At 54.9% G+C, this 26,652-nt stretch overlaps 1 protein-coding gene across 5 annotated transcripts in view; it reads left to right on the top strand.

Moving 5' to 3' along the window:
* Positions 1 to 3,154: 3,154 nt before the first annotated feature.
* Emid1 (EMI domain containing 1) overlaps positions 3,155 to 26,652 on the top strand; it is a 52,844-nt gene continuing 29,346 nt past the window's right edge. For 4 of the 5 annotated variants that reach the window (XR_005877670.1, XM_040746780.1, XM_040746779.1 and 1 more), the window contains exons 1-5: positions 3,155 to 3,290; positions 11,099 to 11,212; positions 11,970 to 12,073; positions 23,879 to 23,959; positions 24,945 to 25,006. Coding sequence is in view for 4 of the 5 variants with exons in the window: in XM_040746780.1 (XP_040602714.1) it covers positions 3,190 to 3,290; positions 11,099 to 11,212; positions 11,970 to 12,073; positions 23,879 to 23,959; positions 24,945 to 25,006 (462 nt within the window). In the remaining variant the exon portion in view is untranslated. Of the gene's footprint in view, positions 3,291 to 10,067; positions 10,190 to 11,098; positions 11,213 to 11,969; positions 12,074 to 23,878; positions 23,960 to 24,944; positions 25,007 to 26,652 lie in introns of those variants that run through there. The other variant, XM_040746782.1, reaches the window with a different exon arrangement.

A 26,652-nucleotide genomic window follows, 5' to 3' on the forward strand; every position in this document is an offset into this window, starting at 1 on the left:
TGGGGCTGTGGGCATGGGTCAGAGCTGCGAGTCCTGCCCTGTTTCAGAGGACAGGACTTCAGGGCACCCTTCGCTGGGAGGCTGTCTCATGGGACAAAACGGGGTCAGGGGCAGTCCCAAGCTGATGGAGTTCCCAGGGGAAAGGGGCCATGGCCAAGGTTTGTTTGGGACAAAAGCATTTCCTGTTTGGACAAGACTGGTGGATGGGGCTCCCCACACCCACGACCAGCTCTAGGTCTATGTTTGTGTCCCCCGTGGCTCCCTCAGTGTGTGGATCCAGGTCTCTGCACATCTACATGTGCTCTTCAGACGGGAGCCCAAGTTTGTGCCACGTTCCCTCACCCCAAAGAAGCCCCCTCCTGCAGGGCTTGGCTGGAGGAGGGAACACGGGTACCACAGGCCCCTACCCCCCCCCCCCCCCACTGTTCAGCAGCCCTGAGATCCACACCTGGGGACAAAGCTTGGGTAGGAGACAGAGCCAGCAAACTGCTTAGCACAGCCTGGCCTGGGGACAGCTGGAGGGACAGGGACAAGGCAGGAGCTGCTGTCACTGCTGGCAATTATAATATGGGATTGGCAGACAAGGGGACCCGGTCCCTGGCGGGAGCATTCAGCCACATGGGCAGGCCCTAAGACTTCAAGCCAGCAGCAACCCCCCCCCCCCCAGGGAACATGGACGCCTCCACTAAACCAAAAGCCCCTCCCTGAAGACACACCCTGCTTTTCTGCACCTCTGGAGAGAGAACCAGAGAGCCCGCTGCTCACCAGACAGCAGCTTCCAAGCCACCTCAGCGAAGTGGGGAAGGGACTTGTCTTGGGTCACATGGCTCTCAGTGGGCACAGTGCAGTCTGGTTGTGTGACAAATCAATATTCCAGCCTACAGGGGCTGGGGAGATGGCCCAGTGGTTAAGAGCACTGACTGTTCTTCCATAGGTCCTGAGTTCAATTCCCCAGCAACCACATGGCAGCGCACAACTGTCTGATGCCTTCTTCTGGTGTGCAGATGTACATGCAGAAAAAGTGCCCATATACATAAAATACATGAATAAATAAATTGTTCAAAGATTCTGTAAAAGAATAAAATTCCAGCCTACGGGGTCCCAGCCTCAGTGTGCCAGGCCCTTCCGTGGTGTGAAGTTCAATAACAGCTCTTAGAAGTCTCCTGCTGGGAAGGGCTTTCTAGAGGTCCAGGGCGGGTCCGAGGATTTGGTGGGTCAGTTAAGGAATTTACAGGAGTGTCTCAGTTGTACTGCTAACAGCCGTTGGGGCCCCCTGGCCTTCTGCCGGGTTGGAAGCTGCAGTGTTCTCCGCAGTGCCCCTGGGGTGATGGCATTCCACCCTGGCCACTTGAACGGCCTCAGACAGACCTGGCCCTGCAGTGGAATCAAGTTGCTAAAGTGCCTGTGGAAACTAAGGTTGGGGATATAGGCAAGGTTATAGGTTCAATTCCCAATACTGTACCAAACAAGACCAGCAAAACCCCCAAGGCCTAGCCAATGAGGCGGAACTGACTGGTTTAGTGTCAGAGGACGGCACGCACCAAGTGCCAATAGCTTCAGTGAAGGAGACAGACGACACCTCTATGGGACCATGGTCACACCCTTGGAGGAAGTTGGGAGGGCACGTGAAGTGGAGACATCATAATCCTGCCCAAAGACCTATAAGGGCCAAATTAGAAACTGAAGTTCAGACATAGCGAGGACTTGTATAAGCCAGCATGGCCAGAACTGTCAAGAGACAGGATCTGAACTCAGTACCTACTATCTGGCTCCTTGGGATGGGGTTCTGTCTTCCTCTACTCGGGACTTGGGTTATGTCTGGGTCCTGACTCCGGCCCAGGACCAGCTCCTGCACACGGGTCCGGGAGAGGCAAGCCCCAGGAACCAGACTGCTTTTGTTTCCCGCAGAGATGGGCAAGCAGTCACAGGAGCACAGTTTTGCACAGCTGACCTGGGCCCCACGCAAGGCTGAGCTGGGCAGGGGTTCCCTGCCCAGGCTGCTCACTCCCCTCGCCCCACCCAGGAGCGGGGTAGACATCAAGTTCCCTTGATGATAACTCTGTTCTCATCAGGTAGCACACACTGCTCTCAAAAATACATACTAAAGTTGGGCATAGCATTGAACAACTTTTAATTCCAGTGCTCAAGCAGGCAGACCTGGTCTACATAATGAGTTCCAGACCAAGCCAGAACTTTATGGAGAGACCCCAATTCAAAAAAACAAAATGAAACAAACAAAATGTACTGCTCATACCCACATACATCATACATGCACATTCGTACACAAACATGACATGCATGCATACGAGCATCCCACATGTACACAGACATACATACACATGCCCATCACACTAACACATACATTGTACATTCAAATATGGTAAGCAACACAAACACGTCGTGCACACACAGATCTGGCACACACATGTCCATAGCACCATGCATGCACACAGCATCATGCATAAACACAAACATCCTATCATGTCTGCACAGGATACTGCTTCCACAAACAGACCCCTGCGACGCCTCATGGAACAGGCTGAGTCCCACCTGGACCCTCCACTCCCAGCCAGTCCTTGCTGTACAGAGCTGAGGCCCTTGCTGTGCTTGTGCTTGAGAGGCTCCAGCTGAGATGCGGTGACCGGGGCTCTGAGACTGACTGACAGTCACCGGCAGAGTGCTCGTTCTGGGCTTTAGGGACAAGAGTGGACACTGCACTTAGGGGCCGCCCAGAGAGTGCCTGGGCCCTGGGGTTCTTATCCGTAACTTGGGCAACTTTGTTGGCCCAGAACAAAGTGATGAAAAGCTTCAGCTAGGGCAGTTTACGCGGAGTGAGATGCCCGGGACAGTGGCACAGCTCAGGAAGCCTTTGTTGGGTCAATGGGCGGATCCTGCATGCTTCAGGAACCCGGTTCCTCAGAGATGTCAGAGGGGTGCCTCCCGGCGTGATCGCTCAGGAGAGGTGGGTTCGGGTCCCGGCAGCGTCAGGGGGCTGCGACCTGGGCCTTAGTTTCCCGGTCCATGGCGCAGGTGGGCACCTGGAGGGCGTCCTGGCGGGGGCGCGGGCGGCTTCCGGGTTGGCGGGGGCGGGGGCGGGGGGCTAGGGGCGGGCGAAGCCGAGCGCCCCCGCCCTGCTCCGCCCGGAACCGGCTCTGCGCCACCGCGGCTGCGGCGGGGACGACAGACAGCATGGGCGGCCCGCGGGCCTGGACGCTGCTCTGCCTCGGACTCTTGCTCCCGGGAGGCGGCGCCGCGTGGAGCGTCCCGGGAGCCCGGTTCTCGGGGAGCAGGTAAGTCTCTCCTAGGTTTGTGCAATTCCGGGACTGGGGCATGGAACCGGACCCCGGCTCCGTACAATCCCGGGACTGGGGCAGGGACCCGACCCCAGCTCTGTGCAACCCCGGGACTGGGACACGGACCCGACCCCCAGCTCCATGCAGTCCCGGGACTGGAACAGAGAACAGGACCCCCAGCTCCGTGCAGTCCCGGGACTGGGACAGGGAACAGGACCCCAGCTCCGTGCAGTCCCGGGACTGGGACAGGGAACAGGACCCCAGCTCCGTGCAGTCCCGGGACTGGGACAGGGACCTGTCTCCCACATCGGTGGCAGTCCAAGACTGGAGCAAGGGTCCCATCTCTCATCTCCATACCATACCGGTGGGGGCAGAGACCTGACCACCCCGTGCTCTGGAGAGCCCGCTCGCCTACCCATGTGTGAAAGGACAGCCACCCCTATTCCTCCGCGAGATCTCAGGGCTCCCAGAAGGTGAGCCCCTGGCATTGTAACAAAGCCCCCCAGGACTAATGCGGGCCTGGATCTAGGACCCTTCCTGCGCGTGTGAAATGCCAGGTTCATCCTTTCAGCAGCCCTTCAGGGATTCCCCTCCCCTTTTCCCTGTTGCTGGCTTTTTTTTTAAGTGCCCCAACTATTTATTTCGCTTGGAGGAAGGATTGGGGTGGAGTCTGCACAGTGGGTCAGTGTCACAGATCCCCCTGGGACCTGGCATTTGGCTGGAACTCCCAACCGCCTGTGACTCTCTGCTGGCCTTTGTGGAGTTTTTCCCAGGACAGGGTCCCGTGGGGCCTTTTCTGACAGTGTCTTTTAGGACTGAAGAATGTAGGAAAACCTGCCCCCATTCAATAGAGGAGCAAACTGAGGTCAGTGACGGCCAAGATTAGTGGAAGAGCTGGCATTCAGGTCTCCCCTCTGGTCTTGATGGCAGAGTGGGAGCCTGCCCTGGCCCCCGCCCCGTCTTCAGGACAGACAATGTGGACGGGCCAGGCCTCAGGCCTTCCAGCCCATTCAGAGGCCTCCGAGGGCCCCCACCCCCTGTGGTCTGGTCCTTTCATTCTTTTCAGAAGTTTCCCTTCTCAGTGGTCAGCGGCCAGCAGGCCCTGGGGAGCTTGCAGAAGCAGGTGACGTGAGCAGGCCCAGAGGCCAGAAGAGCAGTTAGTCGGCTGAGATAGAGACAGCAGGTGTCACAGCACCACCTACAGTGTGCCAACCACGTCTGGCTCCGGCTGACGCTTTTCCAGCATCGGTTGTCTCTAGAGCCTTCCCAGCTGCTGTCCAAGGCTCCCTCTCTCATGGTCTGCTTTATGAGAAACGAAGGTTCAGAGGAGGAGATTACCTGTCCGGGTCCCCAGAGGGAGCCGCCAGAGTCCCAGATGCTGGCATGAGAGGGGTTGGAAATTTGGGCATTTACAGAACGCTGTCACAGCGGTCATCTGTGTCACAGTGCTCTCACTCCCATTTTGTACCACAGGCTCGTGGCCAGGAGCCTCCGTTTCCTCTTTTGCCTGTTTGTGTTTGAAGGTCTGTTCCTAGTGTGGAGACTGGTGCACGCCATGCACATGGACTCCTCCGTGGCCAACTTTAAGTAGGATAGGAACCTCAAACTGGAGTTAACTGTGGCCCTTGGCTGCCAGGACCTCCCCCCATGGCCCTGTCCCAGCATCTTGGAGACAGCATGGGGATGTCGTGCCCCACAGCCCTCCCTCCATCCCCAGCCAGGCGCCCCAGGCACCCCCTTGGCAGCTGAGGAACTGAAGGCAGAAAAGAGGCTTTGTGCCTGAGGAGGGGGTGGCCTGGGAAGGCATCCAAGAGGCCACCCCCAGCCCCAGGAATGTGGTGAGACTTTGAGCCCCCTGCAGCCAGGGTGCCCAGGGGCTGTGCAGAGCCACCTTGGACCTTGTCGTTGCTGACAATCCTCATTCCTAGCAGGATTGCTTCCTGCCTCTGTCCCTCTCAGCCTGAGCCTTGTTTCTCTGGCTGCAGCATCCCATGCCTGCATGGCTAACCCCAGGCAGGTGCCTCCTCTCGGACCCTCAGTTTCCCTCTGTGTAAAGCCTGTGCAACCTTGTAAAGGCAGCATGACGCTGGTGTCCTGCCCCTACGGAAGCCCCTGCTCCCTCCTTCTAGGCTGTCATCAGCCATGGCTGACTGTGACACCTCAGACCAGGAAGAACTGACCCCCGAGGCAGAGCTTGCTGAGCACTTTGCGTGGAAGCGGTTCTGCTCTCCCCATTTGCAGACAGGCACAGCAAGGTCAGAGCCAGTCAGGGCCATGTCCAGGGTCACTGACAACTGTGGGGAATGGCATCGCCGTGCTGCGGCCGTACCCCGGTGACTCTCGGGTCCCGGCTCTTGCCGCCCCACCCCCACTGGCCTGTCTCGGTTCTTCCCTCTCCTTTTCATAAGGGCCCTTGGCCCCTGGCCCGCTTGGCTGCCTCCGGCAATTAGTCCCTATCTCTGTTCCGGATCACAGCCCTGGGCCCTGTGGAGACAAAGTCCCCTGGGCCCCTCGAGGCATCGAGTGGAGGGCTGGTGTGCAGGTCCATGGAGAGGACCACGGGTGCCAGGCTGAGCTGGTCTGGCCTGTTTTTACTCCCCTCCGAGTGGCCTCTGCAGGCTCTGGGGTGCTGAGTAGGCAGAGGTGGGGGACCAGCAAGGGGTGTGTTGTCTCCTCCCAGCCCTGCTTATGACCCAACTCCCAGCCCAGCCTCATCTGGCTGCTGGGCCCCTGCATCACTGGCCATGCCTCAGGGAAGGAAGTCCTCAGGGATGGCAGGAAGTCTGGGTATTGTATCTGTCTCTGAAAACATTGGGTCTTCACTGCTCTGCCCAGGCTGCCGTGTTCCTAGTCATGCAGTCGTTCAACAGGCGCCTCTGAACAGCCTTGAGTTGAATTCTGTACGGACTTGGTCCTTGCCTGTGCCTCATCCGAGCACTCACGGGAATATAGCTCAGGGCTGTTGTGCCTCATCCGAGCACTCACGGGAATATAGCTCAGGGTTGTTGTGCATGGCTCAGGACCCATCAGTCCTGCCTGGACCTTGGGGTTAAGGCTCAAAGGATAAATAGGAATTGCCAGAATAAGGAAACGAGTCTCTGCAAATAAACCTAAGCATCAGAGGTGGGAAAGAGGCAGCATGGCCAGTCAGTGCTCGGTAGGTGTGAGCAGGGCTGGTGGGACAATGGGGAGTCGTGGCAGACTTTGAGTTCCATGGAAAGCAGTGACCATATTTGGTACATGCTTTGCAAAAAGCTTCTTACAGGGAACGCAGAGATTGCTCAGCAGGTAAAGGTGCTTGCCACCAAGCCTGATGACCAGAGTTCAATTCCCAGGACCTACATTAGAAAAAACAGACTGGGGGCTGGAGAGATGGCTCAGAGGTTAAGAGCACTGGCTGCTCTCCCAGAGGTCCTGAGTTCAATTCCCAGCAACCACATGGTAGCTCACAACCATCTCTAATGAGATCTGGTGCCCTCTTCTGGCTTGCAGACATACGTGCAGGCAGAATACTGAATGCATAATAAGTCTTTTTTAAAAAGTTAAAAAAAAAAAAAAAAGAACTCCACCTGGTTTGAATGTCCCTTCCTGTATAAAATGTCTGGTTAGCTACTGGCCCCAAATGCCCTACACGGGGGATTCAGGCAAATAACTGGGAACACATGAGATTGTTAACTAAGGAAGAAGAAAAAGACTCCCTTTAGGGGAAGGGACACCTGATGAGCTCAGCATTTCCAGGACTGCCCCCAGTCCAGAGCTGGGGGCCGGGGGAGGATGTTCCCGTGCATGTGAAGTCTGGCCACGTGTGCCCGTATCACACAAGCTCTAAGGCGTGTGAGCCCTGCTGGGCCTGCCTCTGCCAGTCTGTGTGTGAGTGCTCATGTGTGCGTGCTGAGACTGTATGGCCCTGTGTGTTTGTTGGAAACATGCAGAAGACATGACCTTTGTCTGTCCGCAGGGAGGGTGTGTGGGACACATTTGCATGCCGGGCGGCCTTGTCTTCAGGAACATATAAGAATGTAAAAAATGTTTGTTAAAATAATAAATAAATACAACGAGGCAGCAGCCTTCGTGATCTTGCCCTGTCCCATCTTGCCCCTGCATCTCGTTCCCCGAAGCCTCCCGGGAGCCCCTGGCATGGCCACCACATCCCGGGCCCTTGGGGTTACCCTTGAGCTGCAGGCTCTGTAGAGACGCCACTTCCTGTGTGGGCCCTGATCTTCGTGTACAAGTCCATGTGCTTTGTGGGGCATGTGCTGACCAGTACGTTTCCAAGCATTTGCAGGCACACACGCCTCGAAACTATTTCCGCCTGTGTGCATGAAAACTGTTTCCGCCTGTGTGCACACCACAGACAGTGTTCATCCAGCACTTGGGGTCCCTGCGCCTCAGGCTTCCCCTCTCTACCCAAGGGCTCCTCGTGCCTTTCCTCCACCCGGCCTGAGCGTTGAGAGAGCCTGTACCCCAACTGGACACTAAGTTTTGCACACTTTGGAGGGAGGTGCTTATGTCCCTACCATCCCACACAACCCAGCAGCCTCCAGGGAGAGCAGCTCTGGGGATAGGAGTCTCTACTGGGTGGGGATACTTTTTCTTTTCTTTTTCATTTTTTAAATCTCTAAAATTATTGTGTGTGACTGGGTGTGGTGACTCATACCTCTAATCCTGGCATTTGAAAGGCAGAGTCAGGCAGATCTCTGAGTTCAAGGTCAGACTGATCTACATCTACATATCCAGTTCCCAGGACAGCCAGAGCTACTTAGAGAGATTCTGTCTCAAAAAAACAAATAAATCAGTGTGTGTCTGTTGGTGTGTGTGTGTTGGTATGTCTTGGTATGTGTATCTGTGGGTGTTGGTATGTGTTGATGTGTGTTGGTATGGGTATGTGTTTGTGTGTTGATATGTGTTTATGTGTGTGTTGGTATATGTTGGTGTGTGTTGGTATGTGTTTATGTGTTGGTATGTGTTTATGTGTGTGTTGGTATGTGTTGGTGTGTGTGTTGCTGTGTGTATCTGTGTGTGTTGGTATGTATTGGTGTGTGTCTCTGTGTGTGTTGGTGTGTGTTGGTATGTGTATCTGTGTGTGTTGGTGTGTGTATGTGTTGGTATGTGTATCTGTGTGTGTTGGTATGTGTGGGGTGTGTGTTGGTGTGTGTGTGTTGGTATGTGTATCTGTGTGTGTTGGTATGTGTTGGTGTGTGTGTGTTGGTATGTGTATCTGTGTGTGTTGGTATGTGTTGGTGTGTGTGTGTTGATGTGTGTATTTATGTGTGTTGGTGTGTGTATCTGTGTGTGTTGGTATGTATGTGTTGGGGTGTGTGTGTGTTGGTGTGTGTATCTGTGTGTGTTGGTATGTATGTGTTGGGGTGTGTGTGTGTTGGTGTGTGTATCTGTGTGTGTTGGTATGTATGTGTTGGGGTGTGTGTGTGTTGGTGTGTGTATCTGTGTGTGTTGGTATGTATGTGTTGGGGTGTGTGTGTGTTGGTGTGTGTATCTGTGTGTGTTGGTATGTATGTGTTGGGGTGTGTGTGTGTTGGTGTGTGTATCTGTGTGTGTTGGTATGTGTTGGTGTGTGTGTGTTGATGTGTGTATTTATGTGTGTTGGTATGTGTATCTGTGTGTGTTGGTGTGTGTGTTGGTGTGTGTTGTTATGTGTATCTGTGTGTGTTGGTGTGTGTATGTGTTGGTATGTGTATCTGTGTGTGTTGGTGTGTGTATGTGTTGGTATGTGTATCTGTGTGTGTTGGTATGTGTATCTGTGTGTGTTGGTGTGTGTGTGTTGGTGTGTGCATCTGTGTGTGTTGGTGTGTGTTGGGGTGTGATGTGTCACACACATGTGGAGGTCAGAGGATAACTTTGGGGAATTGGTTTTCTCCTTCCATCCTTCCGTGGGTCCCAAGGACTTAACTTAGGTCATCAAGCATCTGCAGCTGAACCATTTGCCATTCTAGTTTATTCTTCTGAGGTGGGAGTCCTGCTTTGTCACCTGGACCAGGCCAAGCGATCCTCAACCTCAGCCCCACGTCCAGGTCAGGCCACCGCGCCTGACTAGAGCGTCATGAATGGAACAGTCATGTTTCTCCCTTGCTTCCTCTCATTCCCTGACGCCCAGGGCCCGCTGTGGCTAACCCTCCACTTCCTACCCCTTATCATGTAGGACCAGGCTGCTGGTGTGCTCCTTCCCATCTGCGGATGGGTCAGGTACTGCCTCACTCATCCTGATGGGATAACTGGGATGCGGTCTTCTAAGCACAGACGAGTGACCCATCAGGATGCCGCATTGCACACATTGGGCACTTACTGTATGCCAGGGGTATTTAAATGGAAAGAAATTCCTCCATTTTAGAGAGGAAACCGAGTCCCTGGGGAGAGAAGACATGTCACCAAGCTGGGGGCACAGAGCCGGAGTTGAGCCCAAGAATATGCCTGGCCAAGCCTGGCCTCTGACTCTATCCCAGAGGCCTTGTTCTCATGTGTTGGTTGAGACATGGTTCCTGACTCTGTGAGGGCCCCAGTCTGGGAACCTACTGACCTTGGGCTTAAGGCCAGGAAGAGTTGTCTGCAGGGGAAGACAGCCCGGGCTGAGAAAGGCCACCTGACACCATCTCCTCCTTCCTGAGCCCCAACAAATTACCCTGGGTTCCTGACCTCAGGCCAGGCTAAGGGCTGCTGAGCACCTGGAATGTCCCTTTCCCTCCCTGCACCAGTCCAGCAGCCACCACCCTCACCCAGCTGCCCTAGCTCTACCCCACCCGCAAGGCACAGAAAGCCTCCATCTGTGAGGCTGAGGAAGTTCCTCCATCCCTCTGGGCCTTGCTGGAACCCGCCAAGGGGAGGGAAGTCCATGGAAGGGCTAGCTGATGAGCAGACGGTCAAGTTTGGCGGGAACAGGAAAGGTAAATATTGTCACAGTTCTGGGAAGGGTACAAACCTGGGCCTAGCCTGAGCAGCTGCAAGACCTCCGCAGGCTGTCAGACCTGGGAACCGGCTGTCACACGTAGCCCAAAGCCACAGGGTAAGTGCCCTTTCAGAAAGGGCAAGAGCTTGTAAAATGCACATGCCTGCGGCCCCAGAGTCAGGGATTGCTGAGACCAGCCTGAGATACTTCATGAGATCCTGTCTTAAATAAACAAAGAAAAGTAACACGGAGGGAAGAGGGAACGGGCCAAGTCAGGGCTTTGCCCCCACCTGTGTGCAGAGATAAACTGACTTGTTAGACCACCCTCTGGAGCTGAGGACTGTCGCTCTCAGACGCTGATGGGAGCCTGCGTGTGACCCCTGCTGTGCAGGAGCTGTTCCTCCATTTAAGTCCTGGCTCCCTGATGTGCCACTCCCCACGTGGGAAGACTGAGGCTCCGAGTCTCCAGGGTTCTCTGTCGGGGGGGTTGTTGGTCACAGCCTCAGTGCCCGCTGACCCCCAAGCTTGCCTCTTCATCCCTGACTGGAAATGATTTTCCTAAGACTCAATAACTCTGAAAAGGTGGTGTTTCTAAAAGGCTTCAACTGGCGGTGGGGAGTGGGGGGGCAGTAGCTCCCGGTTAGAGACCAGAATCGAGGAGGTGGAGCCCCAGTGATCCCGCCCCGTCCATCTTGCCCCTGCAGCTTATTCCCTGAGGCCTCCTGGGAGTCCCTAGCATGGCCACACCCATCCAGGGCCATTGATGTCACCTGTGAGCTGTAGAGACAGAGAGCCCAGTGGTCTCCCTGCCCGGAGACTGGGGCCTCAGAGAACACATGGTCCCCTTCACCGGTCCTCTTGAGTCCTGGCCTGACACTTGAGCTTCCTCTCTGTGGGTTTGTCTCAGGAACTGGTGCTCCTACGTGGTGACCCGTACCGTCTCTTGCCACGTGCAGAACGGCACCTACCTCCAGCGAGTGCTGCGGAACTGCCCGTGGCCCATGGGCTGCCCTGGGAGCAGGTGAGTGGCACTGTGGCGGGCAAGGAAGTGGCTCTTCGGGTTGGGGCGCAGCAGGAGCCAAGGCCTGGGTGATTATGTGGAGGCCCAGGAAGTCTGGGGGCCTCAGGACAGGTGAGACAAAGGCAGCATTGTGTGTAGGGAGGAAGCACCAGGGCCTCTGCATGGAGGGCTCATACTAGAGCCCTGAGCGGCACCATAGGGGGCAGGCTAGTCCAGCCACGATAGGGGGCAGGCTAGTCCAGCCACGATAGGGGGCAGGCTAGTCCAGCCACGATAGGGGGCAGGCTAGTCCAGCCACGATAGGGGGCAGGCTAGTCCAGCCACGATAGGGGGCAGGCTAGTCCAGCCACGATAGGGGGCAGGCTAGTCCAGCCACGATAGGGGGCAGGCTAGTCCAGCCACGATAGGGGGCAGGCTAGTCCAGCCACGATAGGGGGCAGGCTAGTCCAGCCACGATAGGGGGCAGGCTAGTCCAGCCACGATAGGGGGCAGGCTAGTCCAGCCACGATAGGGGACAGGCTAGTCCAGCCACGATAGGGCGCAGGCTAGTCCAGCCACGATAGGGGGCAGGCTAGTCCAGCCACGATAGGGGACAGGCTAGTCCAGCCGGTGGTTGAAATCCGGACCCCGTGGCCATGGCGGCTAGTAATGAGCTAAACCCAAGAACAGAAGTGAAGACGATGTCACCAGGGCACCCAGGGCAGCGGGACAGCTGGTGGAAGACTGTCTGAGCCAGGACACCTGGCTTTTCTTTCAGCTACAGAACTGTGGTGAGACCCACGTACAGAGTGATGTACAAGACAGTGACCACCCGTGAATGGAGGTGCTGCCCTGGACATTCAGGGGTGACCTGTGAGGAAGGTAGGAAAGCCTGTTACCCGGGACCTGGGACAGTTTGTGAAGTGTTTCCCATTCAAACGATGCCTTCTGTCCCCTTCATGGTGACAGCTTGCCTCTTTTTTTTTTTTAATCTCTCTCTCTCTTTTTAATTTAAATCAGAAACAAGCTTGCTTCACATGTCAATCCCAGCTCCCTCACCCTCCCCTCCTCCCCTGGCCCCCACCAACTCCCCATCCAATCCCCACTCTGCTCCCCAGGGGGGATCTCCAAAGTTTGTCATATCATCCAGGGCAGGACCTAGGCCCTCGCTCATGTGTCCAGGCTGAGAGAGCATCCCTCCATGTGGAATGGGTTCCCAAAGTCCATTTGTGTGCCAGGGATAACTACTAATTTCCTACCCCAGACCCCATAGATTGCCGAGGCCTCCTCACTGACGCCCAAATTTAGGGGGTCTGGATCAGTCCCATGCTGACCTCCCAGCCATCCGTCTGGGGTCCATGAGCTCCCCCTTGCTCAGGTCAGCTGTCTCTGTGGTTTTCACCAGCCTGATCTTGACCCCTTTACTCATCACTCCTCCATCTCTGTCACTGGGTTCCAGGAGTTCAGTTCAGAGTTTAGCTATGGGTGTCTGCCTCACTTCCATCAGCCACTGGATGAAGGCTCTACGATGGCATATAGGGTAGTCCTCAATCTCATTATCCGGGAAGGGCGTTTAAGGTAGCCTCTTCACTATTGCTTAGTTTGCCAGCTGGTGTCAACTTTATAGATCTCTGGAAATCTCACTAGTGCCAGATCTCTCCTCAAACCTATAATGGATCCCTCTATTATGGCATCTCTCATCCTGCTCTCCTCTATTCTTCCCCTGACTCAACCTTCCTGCTCCCCCATGTCCTCCTCTTCTCCCCCTCTCTTTTCCCCAGCTCCCTCTCCCCTCCCCCCATGCTCCCAGTCCACTTAGGAGATCCTGTCACATTCCCTTCTCTGGGGTTCCAAGCATATCTCTCTTAGGGTCCTCCCTGTTTCCCAGATTCTCTAGCAGTGGGATTGTAGGCTGGCACTCCCCTACTTCATGTCTAAAATCCATATATGAGTGAGTACATACCATGTTTGTCTTTTTGTGACTGGGTTACCTCACTCAGGATGGTTTCTTCTAGTGCCATCCATTTGCCTGCAAATTTCAAGATTCCATTGTTTTTCTCTGCTGAGTAGTGTTCCATTGTGTAAATGTACCACATTTTCTCTATCCACTCTTCAGTTGAGGGGCATCTAGGTTGCTTCCAGGTTCTGGCTATTATAAATAATGCAGCTATGAACATAGTGGAACAGGCATCCTTGTTGTGTGAATGGGCATCTTTTGGGTATATGCCTAAGAGTGGAATTGGACAGCTTGCCTCTTCAGGGCCTGGGAAATTTCCATGCCTGTGTGTCATGCTCCTTTTATAAGCCCTTCCATCCCAAGGCTTTTCTTCTAACTCGTGTTAACCAGCTTCACACAATGCATTTACATAGCAAAAGGGTTTATTTGGTTCATGTTTAGAGCTTCTGGTCCAAGACTGGTTGGTGAGCAAGGCAACTCATCATGGCAGGGGTACATCTCATGGCTAATGCAGAAAAGGAGTGGGTGTGGTGGGTTTGGGTACCAGTCCCCGTACGAGCACATTCTAAGTGGCCCCCACCTCCTTTTAAAAATAGAGTTTCTTGTAGCCCAAGTTAGTCCTGAACTTTGTCTGTTTTGCTTTCTGGGACAGGGTTTCTTGTGTAGTTATGGCTGTCGTGGAGTTAGCTCTGCAGACCAGGCTGGCCTGGAACTCAGAAATCCACCTGCCTCTGCCTCCCGAGTACTGTGATTAGAGATGTGGGCCACTTTCTGCGTAGCCAAGGATAACCTCGAACTTCCGTTCCTCCTGTCTCCCCTCTCAAGTTCAGGGACTATAGGCATGTGCCACTATGTCCGGAGCTTCATGTATGTGGGGCAAACATTCTACCAACAGAGCAACATCCCCAGCCCGTAGACCCCGCCTTTCAAAGGGTTCACCAAAAGTGCTCCCTGAGGACCACAGCTACAACATCTCAGCCTGTGGGGATTTTCAGCATCCAAGCTCTACTCTGGGGAAAGCCATCCAGATGTCCCCACAGGATACCAAAGTCCAGGCCATTGAACCAGCTAGGAAAGGGGGACAATGCTCCCCACTCTGCAGCAGAAGACACTAAGACCCCACAAGGCCATGGGTACCCAGAGCTACATGGCAGGGTTGGAACTCAAATGCTGTCTGCCTGCTTCTGTTGTCTTGGGTCTTTGGGGTGCACTCCTCTGTGTACCCCATGTGCAGAATGTGTCCCATCCGGGGACCCTTTCACACACTGCCCATCTACATGTTCAGCTTGGGGTGGCTCAGTACCGGCGCCTGGAGCCCTCCCTGGGCCTTCCTGCCTCTTGTGCTCTGGCCTGCTTCGCTGCCTGGCAAAGGAGCAAGACCCTCATTCCCAGGTGTGGCCCTTTCAGAGATAAGGTGACCCAGAACCAACCCAAGACCTGGCCTTAGAGAAGGCCCCTGCAGCACAAGGTTACGTCCTGATAACAGAAACACGGGCATGAAAGTGGGGCTCTGGGAGTGAGGCACCGAGTGAAGCCCCCCCACCAACTCATGATGGAGAAACTGCGGGCAGTGAGCGGTGAGTCCAGAGTCCACCGCGAGTGGGGTAGGGCTCTGTGATTGAGCGCTTGCCCGGCGTATGCAAGGCTCGGGGTTCCATCGCTAGCATGGAGCTGACACGGAGAACTTTTGCCAGTTCTGAGGAAGGGGTCTGGAGTGGAACTGCAGAGAAATGGAGCAGTCAGACAGCCCTGTTGAGGGAACCCTGTAGTCAGTGTGGGAGGCTAGAACCCTGGACCAGTGCCTTCCCCACCAGTCGAAGAGAGGATGGAAGTCCCCAAGGGAAAGGAAAGCCAGCTGCTGGGGGCAGCTGCCAAGGGGTACTATGGGCGAGTCCCGAGGTGTGGGAGCTCGGGTGAGGCCTTATCAGACAATGGCTGTTGTGTCCCTGGAACTTTGGTGAGCAGGCAAGGGGGGCGGACTGTGGGGGCGGCTGTTGCAGGCTGTGTGCCAGACCACTCCCAATGCCTACCACTCTCTGTGGGGCCTCAAGTCTCAGTCAGGGCACAGGGTACTCAGGGTTTCCTGGCCAGGTCAGCTTCACCACCCACCTTGGAACCTTGAGCTCAGAACCCCCCCCCAGACATTATGCAAGAGCCTGACCTGGAGGACTGCAGTGCAAGCAGTGTGCCTGTTCAGAGTTGGGGGGCAGGGGGACGGGGCATAGTGTGGCATAGCTTTAATCCCAGCACTTGGGAGGCAGAGGCGTTGGGATCTCTGAGTTTGTTTTGGTTTGGTTTTTGGTTTTTCCAGACAGGGTTTCTGTGTGACTTTGGAGGCTGTCCTGGACCAGGCTGGTCTCGAATTCACAGAGATCCGCCTGCCTCTGCCTCCCAAGTGCTGGGATTAAAGGCATGCGCCACCACCGCCCAACAGGATCTCTGAGTTTTAGGCCAGCCTGGGCTACATAGTGAGACCCTATCTCAAAACCAAAAAGGGAGCTGAAGAGATGGCTCAGAGGTTAGGAGCACTGGCTGCTCTTCCAGAGGTCCTGAGTTCAATTCCCAGCAACCACATGGTGGCTTATGACCATCTACAATGAAATCTGGTGCCCTCTTCTGTTGTGCAGGCAGACATGCAGGTAGAACACTGTATACATAATAAATAAATCTTAAAAAAAAACAAAAACAAAAACAGTATGTGTGGGTCTTCAGTAACCTCGGCAGTCTAGGCTCCCCATCTGAACCTCAGGGTCCCCACCCGTGACACTGTTGTCTGAAAAAGGGATCTGCCTAGGGTGAGGTGGTATGTAGGACTTCGCAGTGGCCGATGGGACGGGAGGGCTGCTCCCACCTACAAGGCTAAGGAGAACAGAGGCCTGGTTCAAATATTCTGGAAGCCAGTTCTTGGAATGGGGGTGGGGAGGCATGGGGACTTTGCAGGCCAACCATGGGCTCCGCCCTTCCTCCACAGCTGGATTTAGGCCACACCCCCAGCTGCTTCCCTGTTGTTGGCTGCTCCTGTCGCATAGCTGTGACATGACCCTGGCCCCAAAGCTTCATCCCGGGCAGCAGCACGAACTGGAGCAGCCACAGAGGAAGGGAAACATTGCCATCCCAGAATTTCTTTTTAAAGTCGACAGTTACTCCTGGCATCTTTCAATAAGCCATTCTCCCCCTCTGCAGCCTGTGCTGGGGGTACTGTGGTGGCAGCAGTTACAGGGACCTCAGCCAGCTGCCTAGCAAGTGGTTGTGCTGCTTCTCTCACGAATGGGATGGGGACATTCGTGCTGTGACAATGAGGACAGTCTCAGCCTCACTCACTGTCCATGATCACTAGCGCGGGTCCCATACTGCAGATGGGGGTTGTGAGGCCCAGCGTGGGGGGGGCAGCCTGGGGTCACATAGCCTGTAAGAGCTAGGGTTGAGACTCATCCATCTTTTGGTCCTTCCAGGGTTTGGTAGGAGGCAATACGGCTAACAGTGCCCTCACGCAGGCTCTGCCTGCCCACCTACTTGTGGAAACAACAGATGAGAAAGAACCAAGGCCAAAATGTACTACAGGGGCAGGCAGAGAGCTGGCGCAGTGCCAGGGCCCTGGCTGGAAGGGGACGGAGTATGGCCGTCACCTCTGGGCCAGTGCTGGAACCTGTGCAGAGGGTGGAGCTGCCCCTCCCTGCCCCTTCACCCTGAAGCCCAGCTGCAGGGCTCCCTGCAGACCTACTGTCTGCCAGTCCCCTAGTCCAGATGATAAAAGAGGCTCAGAGAGGGCATGTGCCTTGCACAAGATCACACAGTGTGCAAGTATCGTGACCAGGTTCTCTCTGGTGGCATCCTGTCTCAGCCCCTCCTGCAATGACAATGCCGGGGGGCAGGAAAGCCACCACTGTCCTCTGCGTCATCACAGCGAGGCTCAGAGAGGGGAAAGCTGTGGGCCCGTTCCAGAGCTGTGGGGGTTGAGTTCTGCCGTAGCCCAACTGAAGACATCCCAAGGAGCATGCTCAGTCAGGTAGGGGGTCCTGAGGCTGGCCTTAGCACCCCCAGATGGGAAGATGGTGAAGCTGGGGCTCACCCTCCTCTGTGCCTGGGTTCCCTAGAGACATGTGACCTCTGCTTCTCTTCATTGGCTCACTCCCTTCCAATATGTATCTCTTCCCTACCTGGAACCCCCACAGCCCCTGTCCTCCTCGGTGGGGAACCAGAGATAGACATTGGCTAAGAACCCACAGCTCCAAAGCCTCAAAGAAGATGTGAGGCAGGTCGTGGCCACGCCCTCCCAGGGCCCCTCAGCTTCTCCACACTCCAAGGCTGGGCACATCCCACATATGTCTGTCTGTGCCAGCCAGGTGCCAGCTATAGAGCCAAGTCTCTGCTCTGCTTCCTGGGTGCAGAGTCCTGAGGGCTAAATATTGTGTCATCCCACCCAAGTCTACCCCGCATGGCTCCACTCCTGTCGAGAAAACTCAGCCAACCCCGCCTCCCGGCTAATCCACCGGGGCCCTGCCCTCCTACATTTCCATTAACGCCCAGCTTCACGCGCACCCACGCACCCACCCTTCATACTGCCACACTGGCTTCTCCCTGCACGCTGTGGCTTTGGTGGTGGCTAGCTTGTCTGCATGTGGCCACCTTGGTGCTCCTAGGGGAGGCCAAGGAAGCTGGCCCCACTGCCAACATGGCTGTTTCAGCCCCGGTGCCTGGGGTGGGCCTGGCATCGAGTGAATGTGAAAATTAAATGAAACTTGCCCACCCTGAACAGGCAAGGAACACAGTAGGCCTTCCCAGAGCCCCCTCATTGTGTGGAGGCTTCTTAGAGCCGAGAGAGTCCCAGCTCTGACCCTAAGCCCTGGCTTAGGCCACCGGCTGGTCATCAGCAAATATTTACATTTGCAAAGTAAATTCACACAGGAGACATGTCCCAGCTAGGAAGGCTGTGACCTTGTCTGTGTGGCCACCAAGCCGTGTGGCCCTGGGGGGTCCAATGTAAACAAAGAAGCTTCTCCCCTGGCTCTGCTCTTTAGCAGGGAAAGTCCCCCCTAAATTGTTTCCATCCCAGTTTGGGGGAGGCTCAGAACCCAGCCCACTTCGACCTCCTGTGTGGACGGGGCAGAAATCTCCCTGGGCCTCGGTGCTCTTCTATGCCCTGGTATGTGGAAGGACACTTGGTACAGGAAGGGGAACAGCTTTGGGGGACACAGGGCTAGAACCTGCAGAGCTCACCAGCCTAGTAGGGTCAGCACACTAAGCTTTGGCACTGGTGGGTGACCTAGTATGTTTAGGAGGGCTTCCTAGAGGAGGTGATACAGGAACTGTATCATAGCTGTAGGACTTGGGCACAGACAGTTGGGGACCTCTAGATGGCGGGAAGTACCCCCAGAGACAGTGGAACCCGGGGTTCTGGGGCCAGCCTTCAGGGCCCTTCTAGGATACAATATGGGGCCAGCGGCGTCTCAGGGCAAGAAGGGCCTCAATCGGGAGCCTGCTTTAGGGCCTCTGGGCAATGGGAGACCCTAAATGGGAAGGATGACCAGTGGGAGGGTGGAATATCTTCACCATAGCAGGCCACCCTCACGCCACAGCACCTGTACTCAGCTGTTTACATCAAAGGACCCTCTTTCAGCGGGGCGTGTCCTGTTTGGCAGAGCTTTGCCTGATTCTGTGAATCCTGAGTGAAGGCTCAATGTTTTCTGGTTTTGTTGTTTCCTTAAACTTTTCTTTTCTTCTCTGCATTGTGACTAGGTGTCTTAGTCAGGGTTCCTATTGCTGGGAAGAGACACCATGACCATGGCAACTCTTATAAAGGAAAGCATTTCACTGGGATGTCTGCTTACAGTCTCAGAGGCTCAGTCCATTATCATCATGGCGGCAGCATGGAGCACACAGGCAGACACGGTGCTGGAGAGGAAGCTGAGAGTCCTACGTCTTGTAGGCAACAGGAAGTCGACTGAGACACTGGGTGGTTTCGTGAGAATCGGAAACCTCAACCCACCCCTAGTGACACACCTCCTCCAACAAGGCCATGCTTCCTGCTAGTGCCAATAGTGCTAATAGTATGGAGGCCAATTCCAGTCAAGCTACCCCACGAGGGATGGGACCCAGGGCCTTGCCTGTGCCAGGCCAGTGGTCAGCCACTGAACTAACCACACCCCTAGCCTTACACTCAGAACACTTCATGCTTTTTTTGCCTGTGTGTGTGTGTGTGTGTGTGTGCCCGTGTGTGTGCCCACGCGCACACACCGGCTCTCCTGGTGCTGCAGTTACAGATGTCTGTGAGCCATCGTGTGGGTGCTGAACCAGGGCCTCTTCAAGAACATGTGCTCTTGGCCTCTGAGCCATCTCTCCAGCTCCAAAAAGCTTTTAAAAAACAATTTGTATAATCTCTGCGTGTGTAGGAACATGTGCACATGTGAATGCAAATGTTCAAAGAGACCAGAAGAGGGCACCAGGTCCCCTGGAACTGGAGCTGTAGGTGGTTGGGAGCCAATAGTGTGGATGCTGGGAACCAAACTGGAGTCCTCTTAACCTCTGAGCCAGTCTCTCAAACCCCACCTAAACACAGCCTCTCTGTGCCGACCAGGCTGGCCTCAAACTCCTCTTTCCTCTGCCTCCCGAGTGCTGGGATTGTGGGTGTGCACCACCATGTCCAACTAAACCTCCTTTCCTAATTGAAATTCAAAATCAGTTTGAGCTACAGATATGTGTGTGCATGTGCATATGTGTGTATATATGCATGTATACGCATATATGTGTATACATGCATGTATGTGTATAAGCTTATATGTATATGCATATATGTGTGTATGCATGTATATATATGTGCATATTTCAAGTATTTGTACAAATTGTGTACGTGTGTGGGTATTGTGTACATGTATATAGGTACATGTATACATGTGTGTGTACATGTGTGTGTCCTCCTGTGTGGGCAAGCAATGTGTACACTTATGGAGGCTGGAGCTTGATATTGGATGCCTTCCTCTCTCTCTCTCCTTTTCTTTTAGACAGGGTCTACTACTGACCCTGGAGCTCGACCATTCCGCTAGCCTAGCTGGCCTGTAAGCCTCAGGGATCCTCCCTGCTGTCCCCACCCGCCAGCACTGGGATTAGGCATGTGCTACCACGCACAGCTTTTACACAGGTGCTAAGGATTGGACTCAGGACCTCATGCTTGCAAAGTAAGCACTTTACTGACTGAGCATTCTCCCCAGGCCCTCTGTTCATTTTTCTAGCTCTCTCTAGCTCTTAGTTAATGTCCCAAGCCAAATCACTTGGAAAATGACTTCCAGCTGCATGTCAGTAACTAAGGGACACCTGTGTGCTCGTCCTCAGGGCAGCTGTGTCTGTTGTTCTGCGCTCGTGCTTGCTGGGAGCTTGTTTTTCATAGTCTGAGGTATGAGTGTGTTCACAGACACAAGTTTTATCAAGGCACTTGTAGTCCTGCAGGGGCTTTATTGGCGGGTACAAGATGGACAAGGTCCTTGTCCCAGTGGGCAGGAGCTGAAGTCAAGGGACAGACGAGTGTGGTCATCTGGAGAACAGAGCTGTACACCTCTAATCCCGATGCTAAGGAGGCTGAGGCAGGAGTAAAAGTTTGAGGCCAGCCTGGCTAAAATCAAGAAATGAAGCCAGGCATGGTGGCATCTGGGAGCCAGGCATGGTGGCATCTGGGAGCCAGGCGTGGTGACACCTGGGAGCCAGGCGTGGTGACACCTGGGAGCCAGGCGTGGTGACACTGGGAGCCAGGCATGGTGACACTGGGAGCCAGGCATGGTGACACTGGGAGCCAGGCATGGAGGCACCTGGGAGCCAGGCATGGTGACACCTGGGAGCCAGGCGTGGAGGCACCTGGGAGCCAGGCGTGGAGGCACCTGGGAGCCAGGCGTGGTGACACCTGGGAGCCAGGCGTGGTGACACCTGGGAGCCAGGCGTGGTGTCACCTGGGAGCCAGGCGTGGTGACACCTGGGAGCCAGGCGTGGTGACACCTGGGAGCCAGGCGTGGTGACACCTGGGAGCCAGGCGTGGTGACACCTGGGAGCCAGGCGTGGTGACACCTGGGAGCCAGGCGTGGTGACACCTGGGAGCCAGGCGTGGTGACACCTGGGAGCCAGGCGTGGTGACACCTGGGAGCCAGGCGTGGTGACACCTGGGAGCCAGGCGTGGAGGCACCTGGGAGCCAGGCATGGTGACACCTTGGAGCCAGGCGTGGAGGCACCTGGGAGCCAGGCGTGGTGACACCTTGGAGCCAGGCGTGGAGGCACCTGGGAGCCAGGCATGGAGGCACCTGGGAGCCAGGCATGGAGGCACTTGGGAGCCAGGCGTGGTGACACTGGGAGCCAGGCGTGGTGACACCTGGGAGCCAGGCGTGGTGACACCTGGGAGCCAGGCATGGTGACACCTGGGAGCCAGGCATGGTGACACTGGGAGCCAGGCATGGTGACACCTGGGAGCCAGGCATGGAGGCATACACCTGTAATCATGATATATGGGAGGTAGAGGCAGGAGAATCACAAATTCAAAGTCGTCCTTGACCACATAGTGCGTGCTAGGTTGGCCTGGGCTCTATGAGATGTCACCCCACACACACCCAAAAAGGAAAAAAATAGAAGACAGACTGGTACTGCTTTGGGTCAGTTTTTCCAAAGAATAATCAAGTGGCATTTTGCACTCTCACATGGGACAAAAAAGATAAAGGTCTTCAAGCGCCTTGTCCCCTGCTGGACGCTGACCTTTCCTGCCAGGTGGACCTGGAAACAGTCCCTGCCTGTAGTCAGCCCTGCTTGGGTTTGGTCATGAGCAAAAGAACAGAGAGGACCATGAGTAAGTTACTGCACCCTCTGCCTCAGGTTCTCCAGGAGGAAAGCAGGGAAGGGTCTGTTCGTTCAACCACTTAGCTATTCCTGGAACCAGAGGAGGTTCCAGAGGATGCCTGTCTCGCCTTCTGCTAGGACCGTAGGGTCCCAGTTTACAGTGGTAAAACCAAAACCAGACATATGTGGGAATGCTTGAGATGTGCAGGAATGGTGTGTGTGTGTGTGTGTGTGAATGTATGAGAGAGTGTGTGTGAGAGTGTGTGAGTGTGTGTCTGTGTGAGAGTGTGTGAGTGTGTGTCTGTGTGAGAGTGAGTGTGTGAGTATGCGAGAGTGTGTGAGAGTGAGTGTGTGAGTGAGAGTGAGTGTGTGAGTGAGAGTGAGTGTGTGAGCGTGTGTGAGTGTGAGAGTGGGTGTGTGAGCGTGTGTGAGTGTGAGAGTGAGTGTGTGAGCATATGTGAGTGTGAGAGTGAGTGTGTGTGAGAGTGTGAGCGTGTGAGAGTGAGTGTGTGAGTGTGTGTGTGAATGTATGAGAGAGTGTGTGTGAGAGTGTGTGAGTGTGTGTCTGTGTGAGAGTGAGTGTGTGAGTGTGTGTCTGTGTGAGAGTGAGTGTGTGAGTGAGAGTGAGTGTGTGAGCGTGTGTGAGTGTGAGAGTGGGTGTGTGAGCGTGTGTGAGTGTGAGAGTGAGTGTGTGAGCATATGTGAGTGTGAGAGTGAGTGTGTGTGAGAGTGTGAGCGTGTGAGAGTGAGTGTGTGAGTGTGTGAGCTGCTGTGACTGCCTCTTTTAGAACTGTGCTGAGCCTCACACTGGGCACAAGGCCTGCTCCACAATGGAATCTGCTCTCTTCAGGCACCCCCATCTTTGCCACTGTCCTGGACTGCTCAGCCCCACTCTGTGTCCTGTAGGAGGCTCTTACCCCCTGTAGCTGAGCACGTTGCAGGTCCCTGGGACTTAAGAAAGTTGGCCAGCCCTAGCAAAACTCCCATGTGCACACTGGAACCCGACGCAGAGCAGGCAGCCTCCCTGCCGGGGGCTGGCAGAAAGACTGTCTGGTTTGGATTGCCGGCGCCTCTCTCTCTCCCTGCCTCAACCCACAGCCCATGTCCAAGCAGCCAGGCTGGTGCCTTATTTGGGTCTTGTCTCCCCCCAGGATGACACTTCATGGCCTTAAAAGGCAGGCGCAGGGGGCTGAGGAGGGCAGTTACCACTGTTGGCTGGAGAGACCCTCCAGCTGCGCCTTCCGCCCTCGGCTTGGCCAGCCGGTCCTTCCAGCTGTGTGGAAAACCAGGCCTATGAAAGCAGACCAGCCAGGCTGGAGAACCCTCCTGGGTACGGAGTGGGTAGACTCCTGGAACGGCAGCCAGCCTCTCCCTGGCTTTCATTTAAACATGTTATGTTGGTCTTTTCTTACTAAGGGGAACAAGCATGACAACCACTCAGTCATTTATTAAGCATCTACTGTGTACATGAGCCCGGTGTGTGTACAGTAGACCCTTTGCACACATCACCCTCTCCTGGCCTTGCCAAACAAGAACAGAAGCCTTACTGTTGCGTTTTACAGATGGGAGAGCAGGTCAGGTCAGGTGGGGTGGATCACACAGACCAGTAAGTAGACGCCTTGGGAGCTGAGTTATCTGCTTTCCATCTTAGCTCTGACACTAGCCGGGGTCATTGGGGAAGCCTTCAGCTTCTGTGTGACCCCACAGACGACTTGCCCCTCTGGCCAGCCCATAAAACAGTCACTTTGTTTGGTCCTGCCTCCCTCCTTATTGCTGTGTGACCCAGGAGAGTTACCCCACCTCCCCGTGCTTCTGTCTGCAATGGGGGAGCAGAGATCCCGGCTTCAGCAGCAGCAGGAAGGGTGGTCTCTCTGGGCAAGGCTAGCTCAGGTCAGCAGACTTAGCCCACTATCCCTCCATTGCAGGTTCCCCTGGCTTCCCGGAACCTACGTGGTCAGGCAGCACCACGCGACGGACGGCACTGCCACGGCCCACAGCATTCTCAGGTGAGTCCTGGGGTGGCCTCGTGGGGACCTCTAGGCTGGAGGAGGTCTGGGGTGGACCCAGGGCAGTGGTAATTGTCTCTGGAAGTTATCTGGGTCCAGCAGTAGAGGATCAAGGATAACACTACTTTACCTCATCCCCTGGACAGACAACCTCAAGGCAGAGGACGTTCCTAGAGGGGGTCTGAATTGGGTCAGTCACCCTGAGATCGGTGACCCCTGGATTTTTGCTCTTAAAGCCCAACTCCCCAGTTTCCTCTCTGTCCTGGGGAGCCTGAGACTTCAGCCAGATGCTTTCACAGCGCCCAGAAGACCTTGTTGAGTCTGTTCTCATGAGTGGGAAACTGAGGGTCAAACAGAGCCTTGCCCTGCCCAAGGTGCCATAACCAGGAGTGGGCAGCACTGTGCCTAGGCCCTCTGAGCTGGGTGACCGTGTTGGGCACTCACTGCACCCTGTCACAAACTGAGGTGCCTCCTGTGTGGCATTTGTGTGACAAAGAGCTACAGTGAGGACCAGAGCAGCCAGCTTGTACAGGCTTCATTAAAAAAAAAAAAAAAAAAAAAAGCCGGAGGAGCTGGAGTAAGGAGCTGGAGTGTGATCCTGTGACACAGCCAGACAGCATTACCTGCGAGGCCAGTAGCATCCCAGCTGTAGTCTGTTGGTCCGCAGAGCTGGTATGCCCAGCCCCTCTATCCAGTAGGAAACATCAGGATTTTCTGCCTGTGACTTCTGGAGTTGGGCATTTGGATGCCGAGACCGCCAGAACCTGGGCCCCAGAGCCTGCACCAGGAGAGAGATTCCTCTCCGGAGGCTCTGGAGTAGAAGGAACCCAAGGGCTGCTGCCCAATAGGCTTGCAGTGACTCTGCAGCCCAGCCCCACACTGCTCCCCGTAGATTGGAGTTATTGGGTACCTGTCTCCCCCAAGGGTGCAGGCTCTAAGGTGACCCAGGACCCCAGCCTTAGCCCCAACCTTCCCCTCCCCACAGGTTGTCTCAACTGCAGCAAAGTGTCTGAGCTGACCGAGAGGCTGAAGGTGCTGGAGGCCAAGGTGGGTGAGCAGTCCCCCTTTCCCTGGGCCTTGGAGACCTTGGGCTCCCCCACCCCCCTGCACCCCCATGCCTATCCACTAAGCTTCTACCCTCGGGCAGATTGCTTTCCATGGGCATGGTCCAGCCACTGCCTGATGCCCATCCAGCTCTGTCCTCTGCTCCTGTTGCCTTCCCTGGGAAGCTGCTGCACAGCCCTACAGCCTGGAACACCGCCCTCCAGGTGGCCTGAAAGCCCTCTCCCATGAGGCCCCGTTTCAGGCACATAAGCTGAGACCATCCCCCAGCACCATGGCAGACCCTGCCTGCCTCTCATCTCTGTCCTTCATCCTGCCCCTCCGTCCCATCTTCCACTTTGAAAATGAAAATGCCCCTTACACGTCTCAGGTTATCTCAAGATTTTTTTTTTAAAAAGGGGTTTTAAAGTTATAAAATGAGACAGTAAACAAGATTCTGAAGGTAGAGTCAGGAAAACTCAGAAATCCAGAAAACCATTTGCAGAAACTACCTGTGCCCCAGAGAGAAAACTGGCAGCCTTCAATACGGGATCTCACCGTGCAACCCTGACTGGCCAGGACCTCACTGTATGGACCAGGCTGGCCTCCTACTCAGAGATCCACCTATCTTTTTAAATCATGCGTTTGTTCATTAGTTTGTTTGCTTATTGTATGTGTGTGTGGGTCTCTCCACCCAACATGTGGGTCCCAGGAACCAAACTCATCGAGCTCAGTGGCAGGACCTCGCCAGCCCCCTCTCTTTTTTGAGAGGGTCTCACATAGCCCAGGCTGGCTTCAAGGTGGCTGCAGAGCTAACGGTAACCTCCTGCCTCCTCCTGCTCCGTGCTAGGATTACAGGTGTGCACCGCCATGTCTAGTTTATGTGGTGCTAGGATCCAGCCCAGGGCACACACTTCTCCAGCCTCACCGTCCTCTCCTCTTTTTAAGTGGTACTGTCTCAGTTAGGCTCTCTATTGCTGTGAAGAGACCACGGCCACAGCAGCGCTCATAAAGGAAAGCCTTCAATTGAGGTGGCGGCTCACAGTTTCCAAGGTCCGTTATCATCATGGCAGGGAGCATGGTAGAGCGCAGGCAGAGGTGGAGCTGAGCAGGAGCTGAGAGTCTTACACCTTGACTCCCGGGCAAGAGGAAGTGGTCTAAAACACTGGGCAGTATCTTGAGCACATATGAGAACTCAAAGCCCGCCTCCACAGCAACACACTTCCTCCAATAAGACCACACCTACTCCAATAAGGCCACACTTCCTAACAGTGCCACTCCCTTTGGGGACCATTTTATTTCAAACCTCCATAGGTGTATTGCAGTGTAGTGCAGGCTGGTCTTAAACTCTAGATCCTCCTTACTCTACCTCCTTAGTCACTGAGATTACAGCCATAAACTGCCACCTGTTTTTTGGTTTTGTTTTGTTTTGTTTTTCAAGACAGGGTTTCTCTGTGGCTTTGGAGGTTGTTCTAGAACTCACTCTGTAGACCAGGCTGGTCTCGAACTCACAGAGATCCACCTGCCTCTGCCTCCCGAGTGCTGGGATTAAAGGCGTGTGCCATCAATCCCCAGCTAAACTGCCACCTTTTTTAAAAATTATATTTATTTGTTTGGTGGGCATGTGAGAGTGCCATAGTGTGTGTGTGTGT

The sequence above is a fragment of the Mesocricetus auratus genome, unplaced genomic scaffold (assembly GCF_017639785.1).
Source record: "Mesocricetus auratus isolate SY011 unplaced genomic scaffold, BCM_Maur_2.0 Super-Scaffold_100006, whole genome shotgun sequence".
Taxonomy (NCBI): domain Eukaryota; kingdom Metazoa; phylum Chordata; class Mammalia; order Rodentia; family Cricetidae; genus Mesocricetus; species Mesocricetus auratus.